This window comes from Sordaria macrospora, chromosome 7, assembly GCF_033870435.1.
Source record: "Sordaria macrospora chromosome 7, complete sequence".
Taxonomy (NCBI): Eukaryota; Fungi; Ascomycota; class Sordariomycetes; order Sordariales; family Sordariaceae; genus Sordaria; species Sordaria macrospora.
This window is the reverse complement of record NC_089377.1, coordinates 177,611-193,571: the sequence shown is the minus strand read 5'-3', so window position 1 is coordinate 193,571 and position 15,961 is coordinate 177,611. Positions and strand designations below refer to the sequence as shown.

Genomic DNA, 15,961 nt, shown 5'->3' with positions numbered 1-15,961 from the left:
CTCAAGGTTCATGTTGACATTCCTGCTGCCATCCCGTCTGCATTGCGCAGGTCCGTGACATGGACCGCGTGAGTTCCTGATCAATGCTACCGCTTGGAGGCAAATCGATGACAATGAAGATGAAGATGCTTATACCTGTCATTCTTTTTGGGTTTTCACAGCAAAAACAAGTTCCAAGCATGGTGAAAAGAATTGCTGGCTTGGTGCCTCTGAATCAATGTGAAAGTTGCGTGGATGGTGCTCTTGTCGCTGCACGTCAAGTTCGGCTTTCCCCTTCCGATGTCCGAGTCCCTTAATCCTGTTAATGCAGTGGTGTCGGTTGGGAACAGCTCGCAGTCAACCTGGGGCTGCTGAGCGATTACCAATCCTCCCCCTTTCCATCAATGCACCCAGGGGCAGGGCAAATAAAGACAAGTAACGAAGCACAGCCGAGCATGTTAGCTCGTACCTTCCAAGTTCATGTTCATGCAAATGACTTGAAATCTCTTCCTGCAACCTCACCTTGGCAAACGACACCTGCATTCGCTCCTTCCCTCGCCATCAAGGTACCTCGCTGCCGACCTGTAAATACAACCAACAGCAACCGTTACACAAGCTTTGCCGGCCGGAAACGAGCAAAGGTTTCACGGCATGAGCTGCCGGCACGGCAAGGCAGGAGGGGTGTCTTCCCCTCCCGCCCTGATGTGATGGATCCCTCCGATTTATCAACCCCAAAATCCTGGGAGCGGCTAACTTGAACTCTGGCAATATCGTTCACATCGTAAAGTTCCATCTTGGTTACCCAGTCCATTTGATTGAAACAACATCGCCAAGTCGAGTACAACACTGCTCATAGCCACCATGTCTTCGTCCTCCAGTATCATCCCGACCGAGGCCGTCGTTGGCACCACGGTTGCCATGTCGTTCATTCTTCTCGGTATGTACCATCACCTGTCATCATCATTCCATCCGATCACCAAGTCATATCATCCCTCTATCGTCAAACGACATCACCTCAACCGCATCCTTCTCATTACTTCTTCTACTCAAATGATCCTCAGCCACCGCCACCATCACCACCATCATCACCGTCATCACTACCATATCCACCACCACATCCACCTCCCTTCTCTTCACCTCTAAACCCACCCACTAACCCCCATCCCTTTGGGGCCTCTCCCACTCCAGGCAACGCAATAACCCAATCCTTCATGGGCGTCCCCGCCCTCCTCATCGGCTTCCCGCACCCCTCCTCCCCTTCGCACGCCGAACGCGCTCGTCTGCTCGGTAACCAATGGCCCGTCTTCTGGCGCGTCGGCAACGTTTTCTTCCGGCCCATTTCCACCTTTGGCATTCTCGGGTACGGATACGCCGCCTGGGCCTGCTCTAGGGCCACATCCTCCACCCAGGGTCTCGGTTCTACGTCTGGCAACGCCTGGAAGTTCTACGCCATCTCGGCGCTGTGCCACTTGATCACTGTGGTGCACTCGGCGGTGAATATGCAGCCTATTAATGCCAAGATTGAAGGGCTGAGAAGGGCGGGTGTGGAGGGTGGGAAGAATGGTGGGACCGATCTGGCGCTGGCGGAGTATTATGCGAGAAAGTGGGCGAGGTTGAATCTGGTGAGATTGGTGATGCCGGCTTTGGCGGGCACGGTGGCGTTGTGGACTACCCTCAAGGCGGGGAGGATTGGGGGTGTTAGTTTCCTTTAGGGCAAGGGAAAGGGAGACGGCGACTCCTGCCTGAGGGACGTGGAGGGGTATGCAATGGTAAACACTGATGATCTGGATGGAGATAAAGAGTAGTGATGATTGTCGTAGCCAAGACGAGAAGGAAAGCAGCAGGTTTATATTTGGGGTACATGGGCAATCAATAATCGGGAGGGCATCATGATGGAGGATAATCGGACACAGGAGGAAGTGTATGGTTACTATATTAGCTGCGCCCTCATCATCAAATCAGAAACACATTTAGGCGCCGAGAGAGAGTGTTAAGGTAACTGATTCGCCGAAGTGCATGTTCGCGGTGAGTTGATAACGCCTAGAAGAAGTTGCACAGAGTTCTCCATCCATTTCGTTGAAGCACGGGTCGAGAGGCTCGTTATTGATAGAATCTCACTCAAACTTTCACGGCTCCCGTCAAAGCAAATTGTTCGAGTTGTCATAGGCAGAATGATGAATTCTGGCTTCAAATGGCTGATTTGTTCGATGTACTGCTATGGACGGACATGTCCTTCAAAGCTGCCCCTGTTTTTCTCCTCCTACCACTCTGTGACCGCATCTCAAAGTGACAAAGAACGCTGTGTTATTTAAGCTGGTCAGACACGTATTGAGCCTCAGGCTCATGTCTGCCAGGGTAAGGTATCTCCGCTAACGTTAACATCAAATGACTTCTCCCCTTCTCTGTTGCTCAGTCCCTCTTCTGATTGTCCCCTCTTTCCCTGTCCTTTTCTTCCTCCTTTTTGTTCTCTCTCTCTTCCCTTTTCCCTCCCCATGTTCCTGCATCCTCTCTTTGTCCTTCTACAACCCATTACTCTTATCTTATTTAGAGTGTTTCTCCAACTCCTTCAGTTGCCTTATTCATGGTCTACTATACCGTGGATTTAACGAGCCCTCCCTCCCTTTCCAATTCCATCCCTTCCACCACCGCCAAGGCCACCAAACACCAATTTCCCTAAAGTAAACCCAGCAACGAAGGTAGCACCAGAAACCCATTCTTTTTTGATGGCCACTTCCCCAGTATACCGGTCAAAATCCACAGGGATCAATGGTGCAGGAACGAATTCTCTCAAGACATCGATGGTATCAGCCAGTTTACTACTCCAACCTTTTTCTTGGGGTTGTCTGTCTGTCTGGGGGTCGTGAATGTTTTGGTGTTCGAAGAAGTGGCCAGCATAACACCCAGTCGCTCTCGCCGAGTCAGAACCAGCGACCGAGTCGGGAAAATTTGTGGAGCTACCCGAGGACATGGAGCTAGCAGAAGCGAGATAACCAATATCTTCCACTTGTGAGGCGAAACGCAGTCTTTTGAATCTTCTCTGGTTCACAGCTGAGGCATTTTGGCCCACGTGTTGGAAGATGTTGGGGTCACCTTCACCTTCAGCCTCGACTGTGGCTTCGGACTCAGATCCCGTATACTCAGCGCCATGAGAAGAATGCCATGCCAATGCGTCTAGAAAAAGCGAACCCCGTTGAGAAGAAGGATACTCCGTCGTGGTACTGAATTTGTCTAGGGTGTCTAGACCGTCCAGGGTATCAAGATGCTCGATGCCAATACCGCATTGTGTTCCCATATCCAATCGGTGCAGACCATCGGGGTCAAGTTCAGCACGTTGTGGCAATGGTGAAGTCCCTAGACTCGATACTGAAGAAGTAAGACTCGGCACACTCGGCAACGCCGAAGGCGAGGGTGGGACTTCCATCACCGTCACGGACGGTGCAAGGTAACCACCGGCAACAGCAACCTCCTTCAGTTTGAGTGTTTCGAGGTTGATGTACGTAGCAGGCTTATACGTTGGTGGTGGTGGTGCTGAAGCTTCATCGAAGCCTTTGGGAGCGTGTTTCTTCTTCATCTCGACTGCTTTGTGTGAATCGACGAATTCTTGGATTCTGGAGACGAAATGGCCGCAGGGGGTGAAGGAGATGATGAGGAGACATTCGTTTGTCCAGTGGAGGTCGTCGGTGTTTTCCTCCTGAGCTTCTTTAGGGGCTCGTTGGGGTGATTGTGGTGAGTCTTCTTGGAGCTTTTCTTGGTGCAGCTTTTCTTGGGCAGCAGCAGCGGGTGGAGGAGATGCGCGCCGTGAGTCTTCGGCTGATGTTGGTGGTGACGGTGTCTGTTCCTTTTCTTCCTGAGAAGATGACTGGGAGAGAGCGAAGGCTGATGGCGAGGAATAGCCCGCTTCCGATGGGGGCTCGGTGACTTCCGCGATGGGGCTCAGAACTGTCCCTGGCATGTATGGTGAGCCTGGTGGGCTTGGTAAGGCTGGGTCTCCTAGCATGCCACTTGGGTCGACCGGCTCAAGGTCGGCGTCTTCGTCAGAGCTGGACTCCTCATCTTTCATTTCGACATGGGGAATGACCTCCATTTCAGTTTCCCCATCTCCTTTCGCATCTTCCTTTGCTTGACTCTCCTCCTTTGGTTGACCCTCATCCTTCTCGCCCTTCGTCTCTGTCTTTTTCATGGGTTTCAAGACACCCTCCATAGCACACCGCAAAATGACTTCACCCTTCTCCGAATCTTCCCAAAGCTCCATCGGCTTCATCTCAAAGCTTTTGAACGCCGAGAAAACCATCGCAGCATGGTGCGCGAAATCAGCTTTTCCTCTGACGGGCATTCCCAGCGATTGCGGGAGGACTTCGTGCGTGAAGTGTGGAGCGAGGGGCTCGATGATAGTAGCGACATCAAGTGAGCCGTAGCCATGGAGGAGACGCCGAAGGGTTTGGGAGCGGGTGGTGGCGAGGGACTGGGGATGGGACTGGGAAGGGGATGGCCCCGAGGGGACGAGATGTTGTGTGGTGTTCATGTTGTTCATGGGCATGGGGGGGGTTCTTGGTGGGAGTGGGGGAGGGGGTGGGCCAGAGGGAATAACGATGACAGGCTGGACGATGTTGTCCAGATGAGGATGCTGTGATGGAGGGGTAGATGGAGTTGTCATGTTGATGGTTGGTGGTGATGAATTTGGTGGATCGTGGCGACAGATGTTCGGTGAGATCTGCGAGACTTGAGTTCTGTTATGGGCAGAGAGATATTGGTGGTAACCAGGACTTGACAGCGAGATAATAGTTGAGGTCGCTGGTAGGAGTTGTGATGTTTGCTACCCAGCTGATATTGCTGAGGCGTCGCCGTTTATGTTGGTGAGAACGATGTACCTGGCCAAGTGTTGACGACGTGGCTCAGTTCAAAGGAAAGCCTGAACGATGCTCTAATGAACAATGAAAGGGCTGTGAAGTGGCTATCAAGGGTCAAAATGAGTGCGAGAGGGGCTCAGCGAATTTTTGCTAGGGCGCGAAAACTAAAGGACAAAAAGTTTGTGGGATGCTTTGATCAACCGATCCCGAAGTGCTTTCTCACTGCCTTCTTTCCGTTCACGATAGATGCAGGCAGAAACCACCTGACTGGCAAAGGGTCCTCGAAGCGTGACTCAACTGTGCTCCTGCATTGCCATAGCCCCGGGCTCGTGCAGTCTAAGACCTCGTACATGACCCTGCCAACAGGTTGGTGACGCGGTGCATGGTCTGCGCCCATTTTTCTGCCAAGGACGTGCCATATCTTCCCAGGAAACACCACATTGAGCATGGACCTCATGTGTTGCGGGCATCTTGGGAGCTCGATGAATGTCGGTAGGGAAGGGTTAGCTTGCGTATCAGGCAACGTGATGTCGTCGTTCGATGGAAGTTGTCAGTTACTGATTGCGAGATCCCACGATGGTTCAAAAAAGTCACCAAGGTTCTCTTTCCACGCATATCTGAGCTGGGATGTGCAGTAGATGGCTGTGATGGCCACTGCCACAATCCTCACGACATTCCTGCTTCTTACTTGAGTCTCTCAGAAGCTCTGAGGCTGGAAGGCCCTAGTGGCCCACGAGCAATGGGAAGGACCACCTGGGGCAGCTGTTAGCAGACTTGAACCACTTCTCACCTTACCACTTGTTCAAGTCCACTCCCCTCTCCATTTTTGACACTCGTCATCCACCACTGGGAACCTGTCAAGTCAACACAACCAATTAAACCATCATGACCACTCTTGACACATCGTCCACCATGAACAAGAAAACCATTCTCGTCACCGGTGCCACCGGCCAACAAGGCGGTGCCGTCATCGACGCCCTCATGGACCTCGACAAGTCCGGCGAGAAGTTCTCCATCCTCGCCGTCACCCGCAAAGCCGACAGCCCCGCCGCCCTTGACCTCGTCAAGAAACACCCGCGCGTCAAGCTGGTCGAAGGCAACCTCGACAACGTCCCCGCTCTATTCGAGTCGGCCAAGATCATTGCCGGCGAGCACCAACTCCCCATCTGGGGTGTCTTCTCGGTCCAAGTCTCCATGGGCCCCGGCGTAACCTTTGACAGCGAAGTCAAGCAAGGCAAAGCCCTCATTGACGGCGCCATTGCGAACGGTGTCCAGCACTTTGTCTACAGCTCGGTCGAGCGAGGTGGCGATGAAAGGAGTTGGGACAACTCAACCCCCATCCCCCACTTCCAGACCAAGAAGATCATCGAGGACTACCTGAATGCGACGTGTGGCAAGCAACCCGGGTCCAAGATGGGCTGGACGATCCTGCGTCCTGTGGCGTTCATGGATAACCTCAAGCCGGGCACTCCAACGAGCGTGTTCCTGACTGCGCTGAAGAATCATCTGGGACAGGACAGGAAGTCGCTGCAGTGGATTGCGGTGCATGACATCGGTGTGTTTGTGGCCAAGGTGTTTGACAATCCGGAGGAGTGGAATCATCGGGCGGTCGGACTGGCGGGCGATGAATTGACGGTCGAGCAGCTCAGCAGGGCTTTCTCCAAGGCCACTGGGTATCCTATCCCGCTGACGTATTGGTTCGCTGGAAGTTTGTTGACGTTCTTGGTCAAGGAGGTCGGGCTGATGATTGGCTGGTTCGCCAGCGATGGGTACAAGGCTGATGTCGAGGCGAGGAGGAAGGACCATCCGGACATGTTGACCATGGAGCAGTGGTTGTTGAAGAAGAGCCAGTTTAGCACGGGTGTTGATAGTGCGCAGATTGGGGCTTGAGTATCGTGGGCGTTGGCGTACCATGAGAGTTGGTGTTTCGTCAATTGAGCCAAAGGAGATCGCTGGAGAAGCGACGGGTGAAGGCCAGCAAAGGGGTTCATCCGAAATTGTTAGCACTGTTGCCTATCGATAGCACCCAGATTAAGACTGTTTTCCATCAGTACAGCCAATAAGAGAGCCTGTGATTGACCAATGAGGAAGGTGGGGCACGGCCCGCGACAGTCCTCGACAGGCCCCTCCTGAGACACAAAGGACCCCTGAGGCTCTAACAATATCCCCTGAACCCCTACGCTTGTAGGACTTCGAGACGCCCAGCCAAACCACCAAAAGGGGTCTCGCGATCTCTCGATGTTACCATGTCTAACGCCTCCTGTTACGGCAACCCTTCTTCCAGCCAGATTGGGATATCGCATCGCGGTTAGATGCCCGTCACCAGCCTGCCAGCCTCCTGTCAATGATCTCTTAACTCTCAAATGGGTTCAAGCATGGTACCTGTCATTCTGGAAACGAGTGTTTCCGGCGTCATGGTGATGGGGTTAAGCTTTAACTCGGCAACACACCACCACCAGCAAGTGCCTGATCAAGGAGATCGCTCGACTCCTGGCCGTCAATCTGGGGATCCTGATTGTTCCTGCAGGTAGAGATGAGGGCTTCGGTACCGATTTCCTAATTGTCTTCCTACCCGTTATCCAAGGTGTTTCTCTAACTAACAGGAGGTGGTGAGGTGACATCGTCAACTTGGCCATCTTGATTGCCTACTTTGACATTTGGTATAAAGTCAACTATCCTCCTGTTGCGTCTACCTTCTAACTCTCTTCTTCATCAGCTTCAGTCTGTCATTCAACTTTCACTTCACCTCATTCCACCGCCGGCCGGTCTTTCAATCGCTACATCCCACTTCTCGTGCAGTCACCAACAACCAGCTCATCATCTCAAATAACCATCCCCAACCACTACCATCACCATCAACAACCACCCAAACCTCAACTCCCAAACCGCAACCGCAAAAATGAAGTTCACCACCCTCACTACCCTCCTCCTCACGGCCACTCTCCCCGTCAACGCCGCCGTCCTCGAGTCCGACACCTCCGTTCTCCGTCGGGACATCTTCGCCCGCCAAAACGCCAACCGCCCTGTTCCCAATGGCGCCTGCTGCGTGGCCAATACCAGCTTGAAGCAGGATATTTGCAGAGTCAATGGTAGACAGGGGAAGTGCGTGCCTGCTAATACTGCTAATTGTGAGTACCCCTGGTTTGTTTGTGACTGAGGTGTTGGAGGGGATGGCGGGTGTTAAAGGAAACGGACGCTAATGGAGGAACAATGAATAGGCGGCGCGAGATTGACATGTATCGAGGACTCGAGGTTGACTTGCAACCCTAATGTTTTGGAGAGGGGAAGGCCTTTGTGCCGCCTTCGTAATGGTGCGTAAGGTGTTGGACTTTGGGAACTGATGGAAATGCTGGAGCCTAGGAGGATTGATGGGGGGGAAGGATCCATGTCGTAATGGTTGATAATCTGCTGCCTGCTAGAGTCTTTGGCTGCGATAAGGGCTTGTGAAAATGATTAAAAAACAAGTGGGATTTTATTACAAATTTTATTCCATCTCTAGGTACCTACCATGGTGGCTTGAACATTGACCCACTGATCCTCTTCGGTCATGCGGAATATCAGTCCGGTCGGCTTTCGGCTGCTCAGACCACGTCTTCCTGTGAGCCTTGATCGTTCGTCTCTTTGTTCATATTTGCAGCTATCCATTCACGGGTGCTCGACGCTTAGGTAGTTTCCTCGAGTTGTGCCATCGAATGGCCCGAATAACATTGAATTAACTGGTATCCGAAAAAAGACCTTCTCCCCAAGCTGTACGCGAGCGTAAGCTCCCGTAGGATAAGGTACCTTCTAAGGAATGAGGACATATTGTATCTTGTGGTGTAGTTTCTCTGTCCGTCCATGGCGGCGGCGTGGCGGGAGACATCGGACCTAGCTGGGCCAGGGCTCAGCCAAGCCCCGACGGTCTCGCAGTTCTCGTCATGTTTCTGGCCATTGCCCCCGCCGCCCTCCTGAAGAACTCAACAACTTTCTCTTGTCGTATCTTCCACCGAGAATCAGCCACTAGTCATAAAGGCATTAGGAATCTTGGATGTTATCCTTACCCATTGACCATGGAGCAAATTTAACGCCACATCGACTCGAGCTCATGACTTGCCCCCGCTCCATGTCCCGAGTGACTACCGGCCACCGACCACCGACCACCGACAACAAACAACGATTACAACATGGACAGAGAGGAAATTGCTTTTTCCTCACCCTCGGAAGCGTATGGAGCACCGATGCTATTGCACCAAGTCCGTTGGGGAGCGGGCCGACGCTCCATGAGTCCATAGGATCACTGCTCCCCCGGTATCGTCGTTTCATCCCACAAACATGACAAGCACGATAAATCCACAGGGAGACGGGCAAACACACCGACCACCAGACTCCGTATGACATTCGGACTGTCCTAGGACCAGTTCAGCCACCACCGATGTCCAAGGACCGAAAGAACGACATGAACTACCGCAATCCTCACAAACAACATGAAGACACCTGATGAACGCCTCTGTGTCGGATTCGCCGAGCTAGATGGGGTTCGATTCCCCTATCGACGACGACATACTGAAGTACCTCCTCGATGAGATGGGCGTTCCGAGTCTCGGCCAGGCTCTGACGGCCACGTACACCAACCAACATGAACGCCACACAACCACCACAATCTGGTTGCCTAGCACACCATGACCTAACCCCCACATGGCCGTCTTTGCTCCCTCCCTCCAGCCCCCAGGTGAGGTAGGTAGTCAACGTCGAGTGATATAGAAATGCCATCGTACCTGCTGCAATCAGCGTTCCGACGGACCGCATATATTTGATCCTACTATTGCCATTTGGGGGACTGTAAACAAAGTCCATGGAGGCTGGCTAGAGTCTGTTGGATGCCTTGGTACGCGACACTGGAGTTGGCTTTTGATCCTTGTGTAGAAACAAGCGAACAAGATAGTAGAAGACATCTCAAGTTCGGATCAGAAGTAGCTCAACGATGGAAGAGAAACAACGGACGGACGTGTCATGGACGTGGGAGAAAACCGCGGAACATAGTGACTGGATGATAAGAGATAAGTTCAATAACAGGATGGCATTGATAACAAGTTCTTCAACTGCTCGATCCCCAATAAGAAATTCATCGCTAACCGTCCAGACGATGTGGCCCTCTGGACGAGTGTTCTGTTCATCGAAACTGGAGGGAAAGAAATTAACCGGGAACGCCCCTATCCTGATGTTGACCACGGATAAAAACAGGAAGGTCCTCTAGAGACCCGTGGCCACCCCGTCTCATTAGATGCTGTTTCTTCTTCTTCTCATGCTGCTGCTTACACCAAGGCAGATCCACTTGTCGTCTATCATCCCATCATCTGCGGCCGCGCATGCGGGGTGCACCAAGGCAAATTTGTTATCGAAGGATTATAGCATGATGTTGTTGGCGACGACCTTACTCCTCCTTGGCCACCCGCTCTCAAGCCAGCACCATGTCGTGAACCAACTGTGCTTTCCTCCTTTCCGGCGCTATGGGCGTCACCACCGCCCTCGCCTCATGTACCGCGTCCATGGAGCCCGACTCGGTGTGCTGCGCATTCTCAATCAGTCATCCATCCGCCAGAGGGGAGTCTGCATTGGGGCGGTGCGTAAGAGTGCAGTTGACCCGAGGGAGCCCGAATGCAATCAGTTTGTTCGATGGACCACGGCATGGCCGCATCCAGACATTAATGGTCCATCTTATCCTCGGTTGTCCGGTTGCTCTTGTGAAATACATCTGGGTATTGTAGACCTGGTTTGCCCACGGACTCGTCGTCTTGTTGTCTTGTTTGCAATGTTGTGCGACAGATGTTTACGCCATCTGGAAAGACCCGTGGCGGTCCAACCTCTGCCTCTTGACGCGCTTGTCCAATTCGCCTTCTCCGTTTCTCGATCTCTTCTTTCCGGCAAAACGTCTTGGAGCTGGATAGAAAGACTTCCTTGGATCCTTGTTGACAGCCGATTCCTAGTCGGCATATTGACGTTGGAACTAGTAGTCGTCGTCTTCCATGTCAACGTGGGGCACCGGATTGGAGACATGGCTGGGACCGCCGCAGATCAAGAATGGTAGAGGACGGGAAATTTGGCGTAGAAAGGAAATTGTGCAGGTTATACTTGAATGGGTTCTCTGCAGGATGTATGCTGAGCTCATCAAGATTCGCGGTGGAGCAAGGGGGGAAGCGGGTGAAGCTGTCAACGCTCCTTCCGCGGCAGCGAGACGAGAGAGGGTCAAGTGTTGCGACAAGAGGGAGGAGCAATGATCCAACATTAGGACGGAACCTTGGCCATTTATTGCACGCATCCCCAGAGAATTTTGACGATGCCGCCGTGAACATAGATGCCACAGTCAACCTCATTCACTGCACGACACGGACATCCATGCCGTCAGTGACAGCGGTGACCACATCCACAACGAGTTTATCAAAACCAAGGACTTCACAGTCAACCAGTGTGACTTTATGGGTTGTCCTACCGGTTTTATGTCACAGTCCAGTCAGAATGGAAGCAAACTGCCCGGAAATCTTCAGGACGCCTTGACACATGCTTCCATGCTCGGTCAGTCATTATGCTCGGTCAGTCATTATGCTCGGTCAGTCATTATGCTCGGTCAGTCATTATGCTCGGTCGGTCATTATGCTCGTTTCTGGTCATGTTCCATACAGTCATACTTGTAGCTAATTTTTGGGTATAAAAGCGATAGCCCCCACGACCACTTCCGTCAAGCTCCCATCTCCTTCGTCACTTACTTCCCATTCGAAGGGGTACTTTCACTCCTCTCATCTACCAATGTTTGAGTTAAGGCGAGAGATGCCCACAGGCGAGCTTTTCACGGCCCGAACCACCAATGTCCCCCATCTAGAATGCGTTGCCTGTTCCAGAACAATGGTGAGCAGGGCTTGGCCAGGAATTATGACGAGAATGATGCCAGTAACAACTCCGTCACAGTCTTTTGGACCACAGCCTACAAACTATGAGCTCTCCGTCAAACAAACCATCTTCAACCTGACCACCAATATTTTAAAGGAATTGTTCTCCTTAACATCGTTTCCTTTTTTTTTCGCCCTTAAACTGGCCTCGATTCATCCAACTCTGCCGACAGACAAAGGAACTCGGTCCGGACTCGCTCACAGCTTCCCATCTTCAATCCTTCGCCAAGCAATGCCGCCTTCTTTACCATTCTGCTGGCAGAGGGAAGAAATGGATGGTGAATCCTAAAACCATTCCTTCAGGAAAAAGGGCAAGACCACTAGAGACGCCATCACGGCCAACAATCCAGGCCATCCACTTCTTGCCCATTCTCGAACAAGCGTTGCTATTCCTTGCTGGACAGAAACAATAAGGTGCAGATATCAACCAACCAACTCCTGTCGTGTTGTATCACGGGCGAATCACAGAAGAGAAGTTTGTGCGGATAGAATACACCCAGGTCGATGGGTTGCTCTTACACAGCAGACGGAGGAAAAGCGCACCTCCTCCCGGTTGTACGCATTGAAATGTCACATCATTGTACGAGGTGTACAAATGATGGCGTTTCTGCATGGCTTTCGAGCAATTTTGAGATGTCCTTCTAGATCTATTGGGGCGATTCACCCAAACTCAAGACTGTTGAGACGGAGCCGAGGTCTGCCATGGACCATGGTCTTTTAGTGTCAATGGTGTCAATGGCTGAGATCACCGAGACTTGTACGGCCATTTATTGTAAAGTTGTGGATGATGTCGTTTGGCGGTCGTTTAAATGCGGCTCGACCTGATATACCTCCCTCGTCCCCTGCCTTGGGTCAAAATTGATCCTAGGTATCCCTAGAGATACCGACTGCCAGACCGATTGCGAAGCTGGTGGACTTGTTGGCGGATGGCATCAAGCTTGCTCAAAACACCACCGCCATTTGAGCGCCCGGCTCAGGCGGGGGGGACTGGCGTGATGAATTCCATAGGAAAACCATTCACTCAAGTCAACCGCCCTTCACTCCTAATCACTACATCCAATCACCAAAGCCAAGAACCGTCCCGTTTTGGTAGTATCATCCATTCACTCGACCAGAGCAGAGCAAACCGATGCCTATCCCCTAGTCTACGCACACATTCTACTAAATTCTCTCCTCCCAAATTCCCCAAAATGTATTCATCCTTCTCTCCAAATTTTCCCAAACTTCCATCCTCGACAGCCCAAGATATCCCACCAGCACCACGCAAGCAATCTTTTGTCTCGAAAATTTCCCCCTTGCTCAATCTTCCTCTCTCCAGGTCCCATGACGATGACTTATCATTTGCGTTTTTTCTTTCACGAATTAATCATGTCTTCAACCGGTATCAACATGTCCAACACTTCCTCTAGCCCCACCGGCCATGACACTCACCATGAGTTGCCTTCCAACGTCGCTGCGCCACTGGAGCACGATCAAGATCAAGACATGGACATGGACGTTGACATGGACTCGGCTGTGATGAACAGCATCCAAGCTTCCGTGGAGGTGCCTTCATTGCCCTATCCTCCCGCGGCTGTAGTCTCTGTCACCGTCTCTGTCACCGCCGCAACTGCCGCAGAGGACGACTCCATGTCTCTCGAGGAGGGCGAGATTATCGAAGATGACGAGGACGAGGACTCGCTCGAGGAGGGTGAAATCCGTCAGATTCCCGCCGAAGATCATGATTCTATGTCTCTGGAGGAAGGCGAGATCCGAGAGGACGATGACGACGCTGTTAGGTCTAGTTCCCTCGAGGAAGGCGAAAGTAAGTCCCCGACCACATGCATCTTTGCTTTACCCTTCATAACCATTCTTCTCATATCCCACAACAGGCCTGCCACCAAATGACGTCTCGCCACACGCAACAGGCTACTTGATAGCTCCCGATACGGCTTCCGGGGCCTGACACAATACCATCACCATCATCATCACCATCACATCTCCCTTCGGCCTTCGAGACGAATCTCGTCGCCCCTCATCTCCACCTGTTACCCCTGTCGCAAATACCTGTTACATGACCCTGCACTGTTCCATAGCTTCCGTTAGGGGCAATGAGTCTTCCACTTTCAATTAGACTCAGCGCTTGACGCTTCACAGTTCAAGTCTGGTCCAGTCCTCCTGCCTTCATCGATACATACCCAGTCATGTTTCTTCATTATTCTCCCTTGTCTGGCTTTCCTTGCGCACATTCACACACGCACGCACACACACACACACACATCTTCCGCGGTTGTCGTCTCTGTTGTGGGGATGTCTGAGTTTGTTAGCTTTTCCATGTTGGTTGTCTCCCTTCCATCAGGAAGCTTCTCACCAAATGATGACATACAAACTTGGGTATAAGGAGGCAGACAACCGCATGTCGTACTTCAACTCCAGCTTTGCTTGTGTCATCTTGCACCCTTTTATATATACCTGTCCTGTCTTTTCACCACTCTGAACCTAACACACAATTCTCTTTCAGTTGACGAAAGTGCCGAAGACATAATCATGGCAGAGGCCCCCTCTGCCTCTAGCTCCAGCAATCCGACCACCAACACCTCAGCTGGCCCAGTGGTCCCTCCCTCATTCACAGCCTTTGGTCAGGCCGTGGTGTCCCAACCGCTTCTCGCAAGCCACTCAACGCTTGCTCCCCTCCAACCCCAGGCCCGCCAGCAACCCTTTCCTTTCTTCCAACTCCCTCCCGAGATCCGTAACATGATATACGGCTACATGCTCACCTCCCCCGAGCCAATCATTCCTCACCACACCCTTCCCATACCCCTCTGGTACTTCGAAGTCCAAGACGCCCGCAAAGCCGCCGGTCCATTGTACGATCCTCTGCCCACCGTGCTGTGCTTATCCCGACAGTTCGCTCGGGAGGCCTCTGCTGTCTTTTGGCCCACCAACACGTTCCAACTGGACCTGACGCACCACAGGCTATGGTTGACGAGGATTGGCCGAGCCAACTCGTGGATCATCAAACGCTTGCACGTCAAGTGTTTTCGCGACTTCGTCAGTGACGAGGACTTCGCAGCCTGGACCAGAAAACTCGTCATGATGGGGAACACGGTTAGGAAGCGGTGTCCGGGGATGACGGAGCTAGATTTCCGGTTCGGATTCCTGCGCACCGAAGCTGGAGAAGAACTGCCCGCGAGTCAATGTCTCCGGTGTTTTGTTGACAACGAAGACATCAGGAGGGCATGGAAGCTGAAGAGGTGGGAAAAGCTCAGAAGGGTGACCATTTACATCCATGAGGAGTGGCACGTTACCGCATACGTGGCTAGGATGTTGCAGGAGCTGGTTGGGAGGATGAAGAGAGGGGTTATGGTCGAAGGTATCCATGTGGCCACGGTAAATAGTTACCGGTTACCGGGTGCGCCGCCTGACATGAACCAACACCTTCACGAAGACCAGGAGCGGAAGTTCTTTGAAGGCTGGCGGACTAGGGAGACAGGGACTGTGGCGACGCAGATACTCCCGTGGGAGAGACCAGTGGGTTGGCCCACCGTCTATCGCCGGGGTCATGAACAGAATGTTGACGAAGCTTGAGGCGATGGATCTGCGGGTGATGGAACTTCGTTTGTAAGCGCCAGGTTAGGGTTTGGATGGCCACTGGAATCTGAAACGCAGGCAGCACTCCAGCAGTAGACCAAAAGAAGAAAAATACTGTCAGAAAGTGTTGATCGTTGTGATTTCACACGGACAAAACCAGCGTGGGTTTGTATGTGTGTTTGCCAAGGCCATAAAAGTGATTTGTTGTTAGCCAAACTTATTAATCATGAAGAAATGGCTGTTGATCTGTGACTCTGGTGGTGATCGCGACACGCTTGCAGTGTGTCAATAGCCCAGTGTGAGTCAAACCACTTGGAAGAAGAGTGCACGAGAAAGGACACGGTTACTGACGAGAATGGTACATAGTAGGCAAGGAAGTCTTGGGTGAGAAACCGGAAATTCGAGGACAAGAAAGCCACTTCCCCTGAAACAATATCATAGTTGTCGGTTATCGCTGTTTTCTGGCTCTTTATACCCAAGTGAATGAGAACTGAGCACTTCAACCTGACTCTCGTGAGCAACACTTCTTGAACTGACGAGATTCAAGATCAGGGAATACGAAAAACAGACGTTACCAGTGAGTGGAAGGCGAGAGACAGGTTCAAGACGGATTGCCGTAGGTACTGGATCCCATCATGAGCATGT

At 52.1% G+C, this 15,961-nt stretch overlaps 5 protein-coding genes across 5 annotated transcripts; 4 read left to right on the top strand and 1 right to left on the bottom strand.

Moving 5' to 3' along the window:
- The first annotated feature begins 670 nt into the window (after positions 1–670).
- Positions 671–2,117, top strand: SMAC4_07758 (uncharacterized protein). Its single transcript, XM_003346054.2, has 2 exons — positions 671–916; positions 1,168–2,117. The coding sequence occupies exons 1-2, from the start codon at positions 841–843 to the stop codon at positions 1,689–1,691; spliced, it is 600 nt and encodes a 199-aa protein (XP_003346102.2). The 5' UTR covers positions 671–840; the 3' UTR covers positions 1,692–2,117.
- Positions 2,118–2,581: 464 nt separating this feature from the next.
- SMAC4_07757 (uncharacterized protein) lies at positions 2,582–4,516 on the bottom strand (the record flags this gene model as incomplete). Its single annotated transcript, XM_003346053.1, has 1 exon — positions 2,582–4,516. The coding sequence occupies one exon, from the start codon at positions 4,514–4,516 to the stop codon at positions 2,582–2,584; it is 1,935 nt and encodes a 644-aa protein (XP_003346101.1).
- A 1,195-nt stretch (positions 4,517–5,711) lies between these two features.
- SMAC4_07756 (uncharacterized protein) lies at positions 5,712–6,899 on the top strand (the record flags this gene model as incomplete). The annotated part of the gene is made up of 1 exon (XM_003346052.2): positions 5,712–6,899. One exon carries the CDS (start codon positions 5,712–5,714, stop codon positions 6,714–6,716), a length of 1,005 nt encoding a protein of 334 aa, XP_003346100.1. The 3' UTR covers positions 6,717–6,899.
- Positions 6,900–7,725: 826 nt separating this feature from the next.
- Positions 7,726–8,096, top strand: SMAC4_07755 (uncharacterized protein; the record flags this gene model as incomplete). The annotated part of the gene is made up of 2 exons (XM_003346051.1): positions 7,726–7,967; positions 8,045–8,096. The coding sequence occupies 2 exons, from the start codon at positions 7,726–7,728 to the stop codon at positions 8,094–8,096; spliced, it is 294 nt and encodes a 97-aa protein (XP_003346099.1).
- A 5,039-nt stretch (positions 8,097–13,135) lies between these two features.
- On the top strand, positions 13,136–15,313 carry SMAC4_07754 (uncharacterized protein; the record flags this gene model as incomplete). The annotated part of the gene is made up of 2 exons (XM_003346050.1): positions 13,136–13,550; positions 14,247–15,313. 2 exons carry the CDS (start codon positions 13,136–13,138, stop codon positions 15,311–15,313), a joined length of 1,482 nt encoding a protein of 493 aa, XP_003346098.1.
- Between the last annotated feature and the right edge of the window lie 648 nt (positions 15,314–15,961).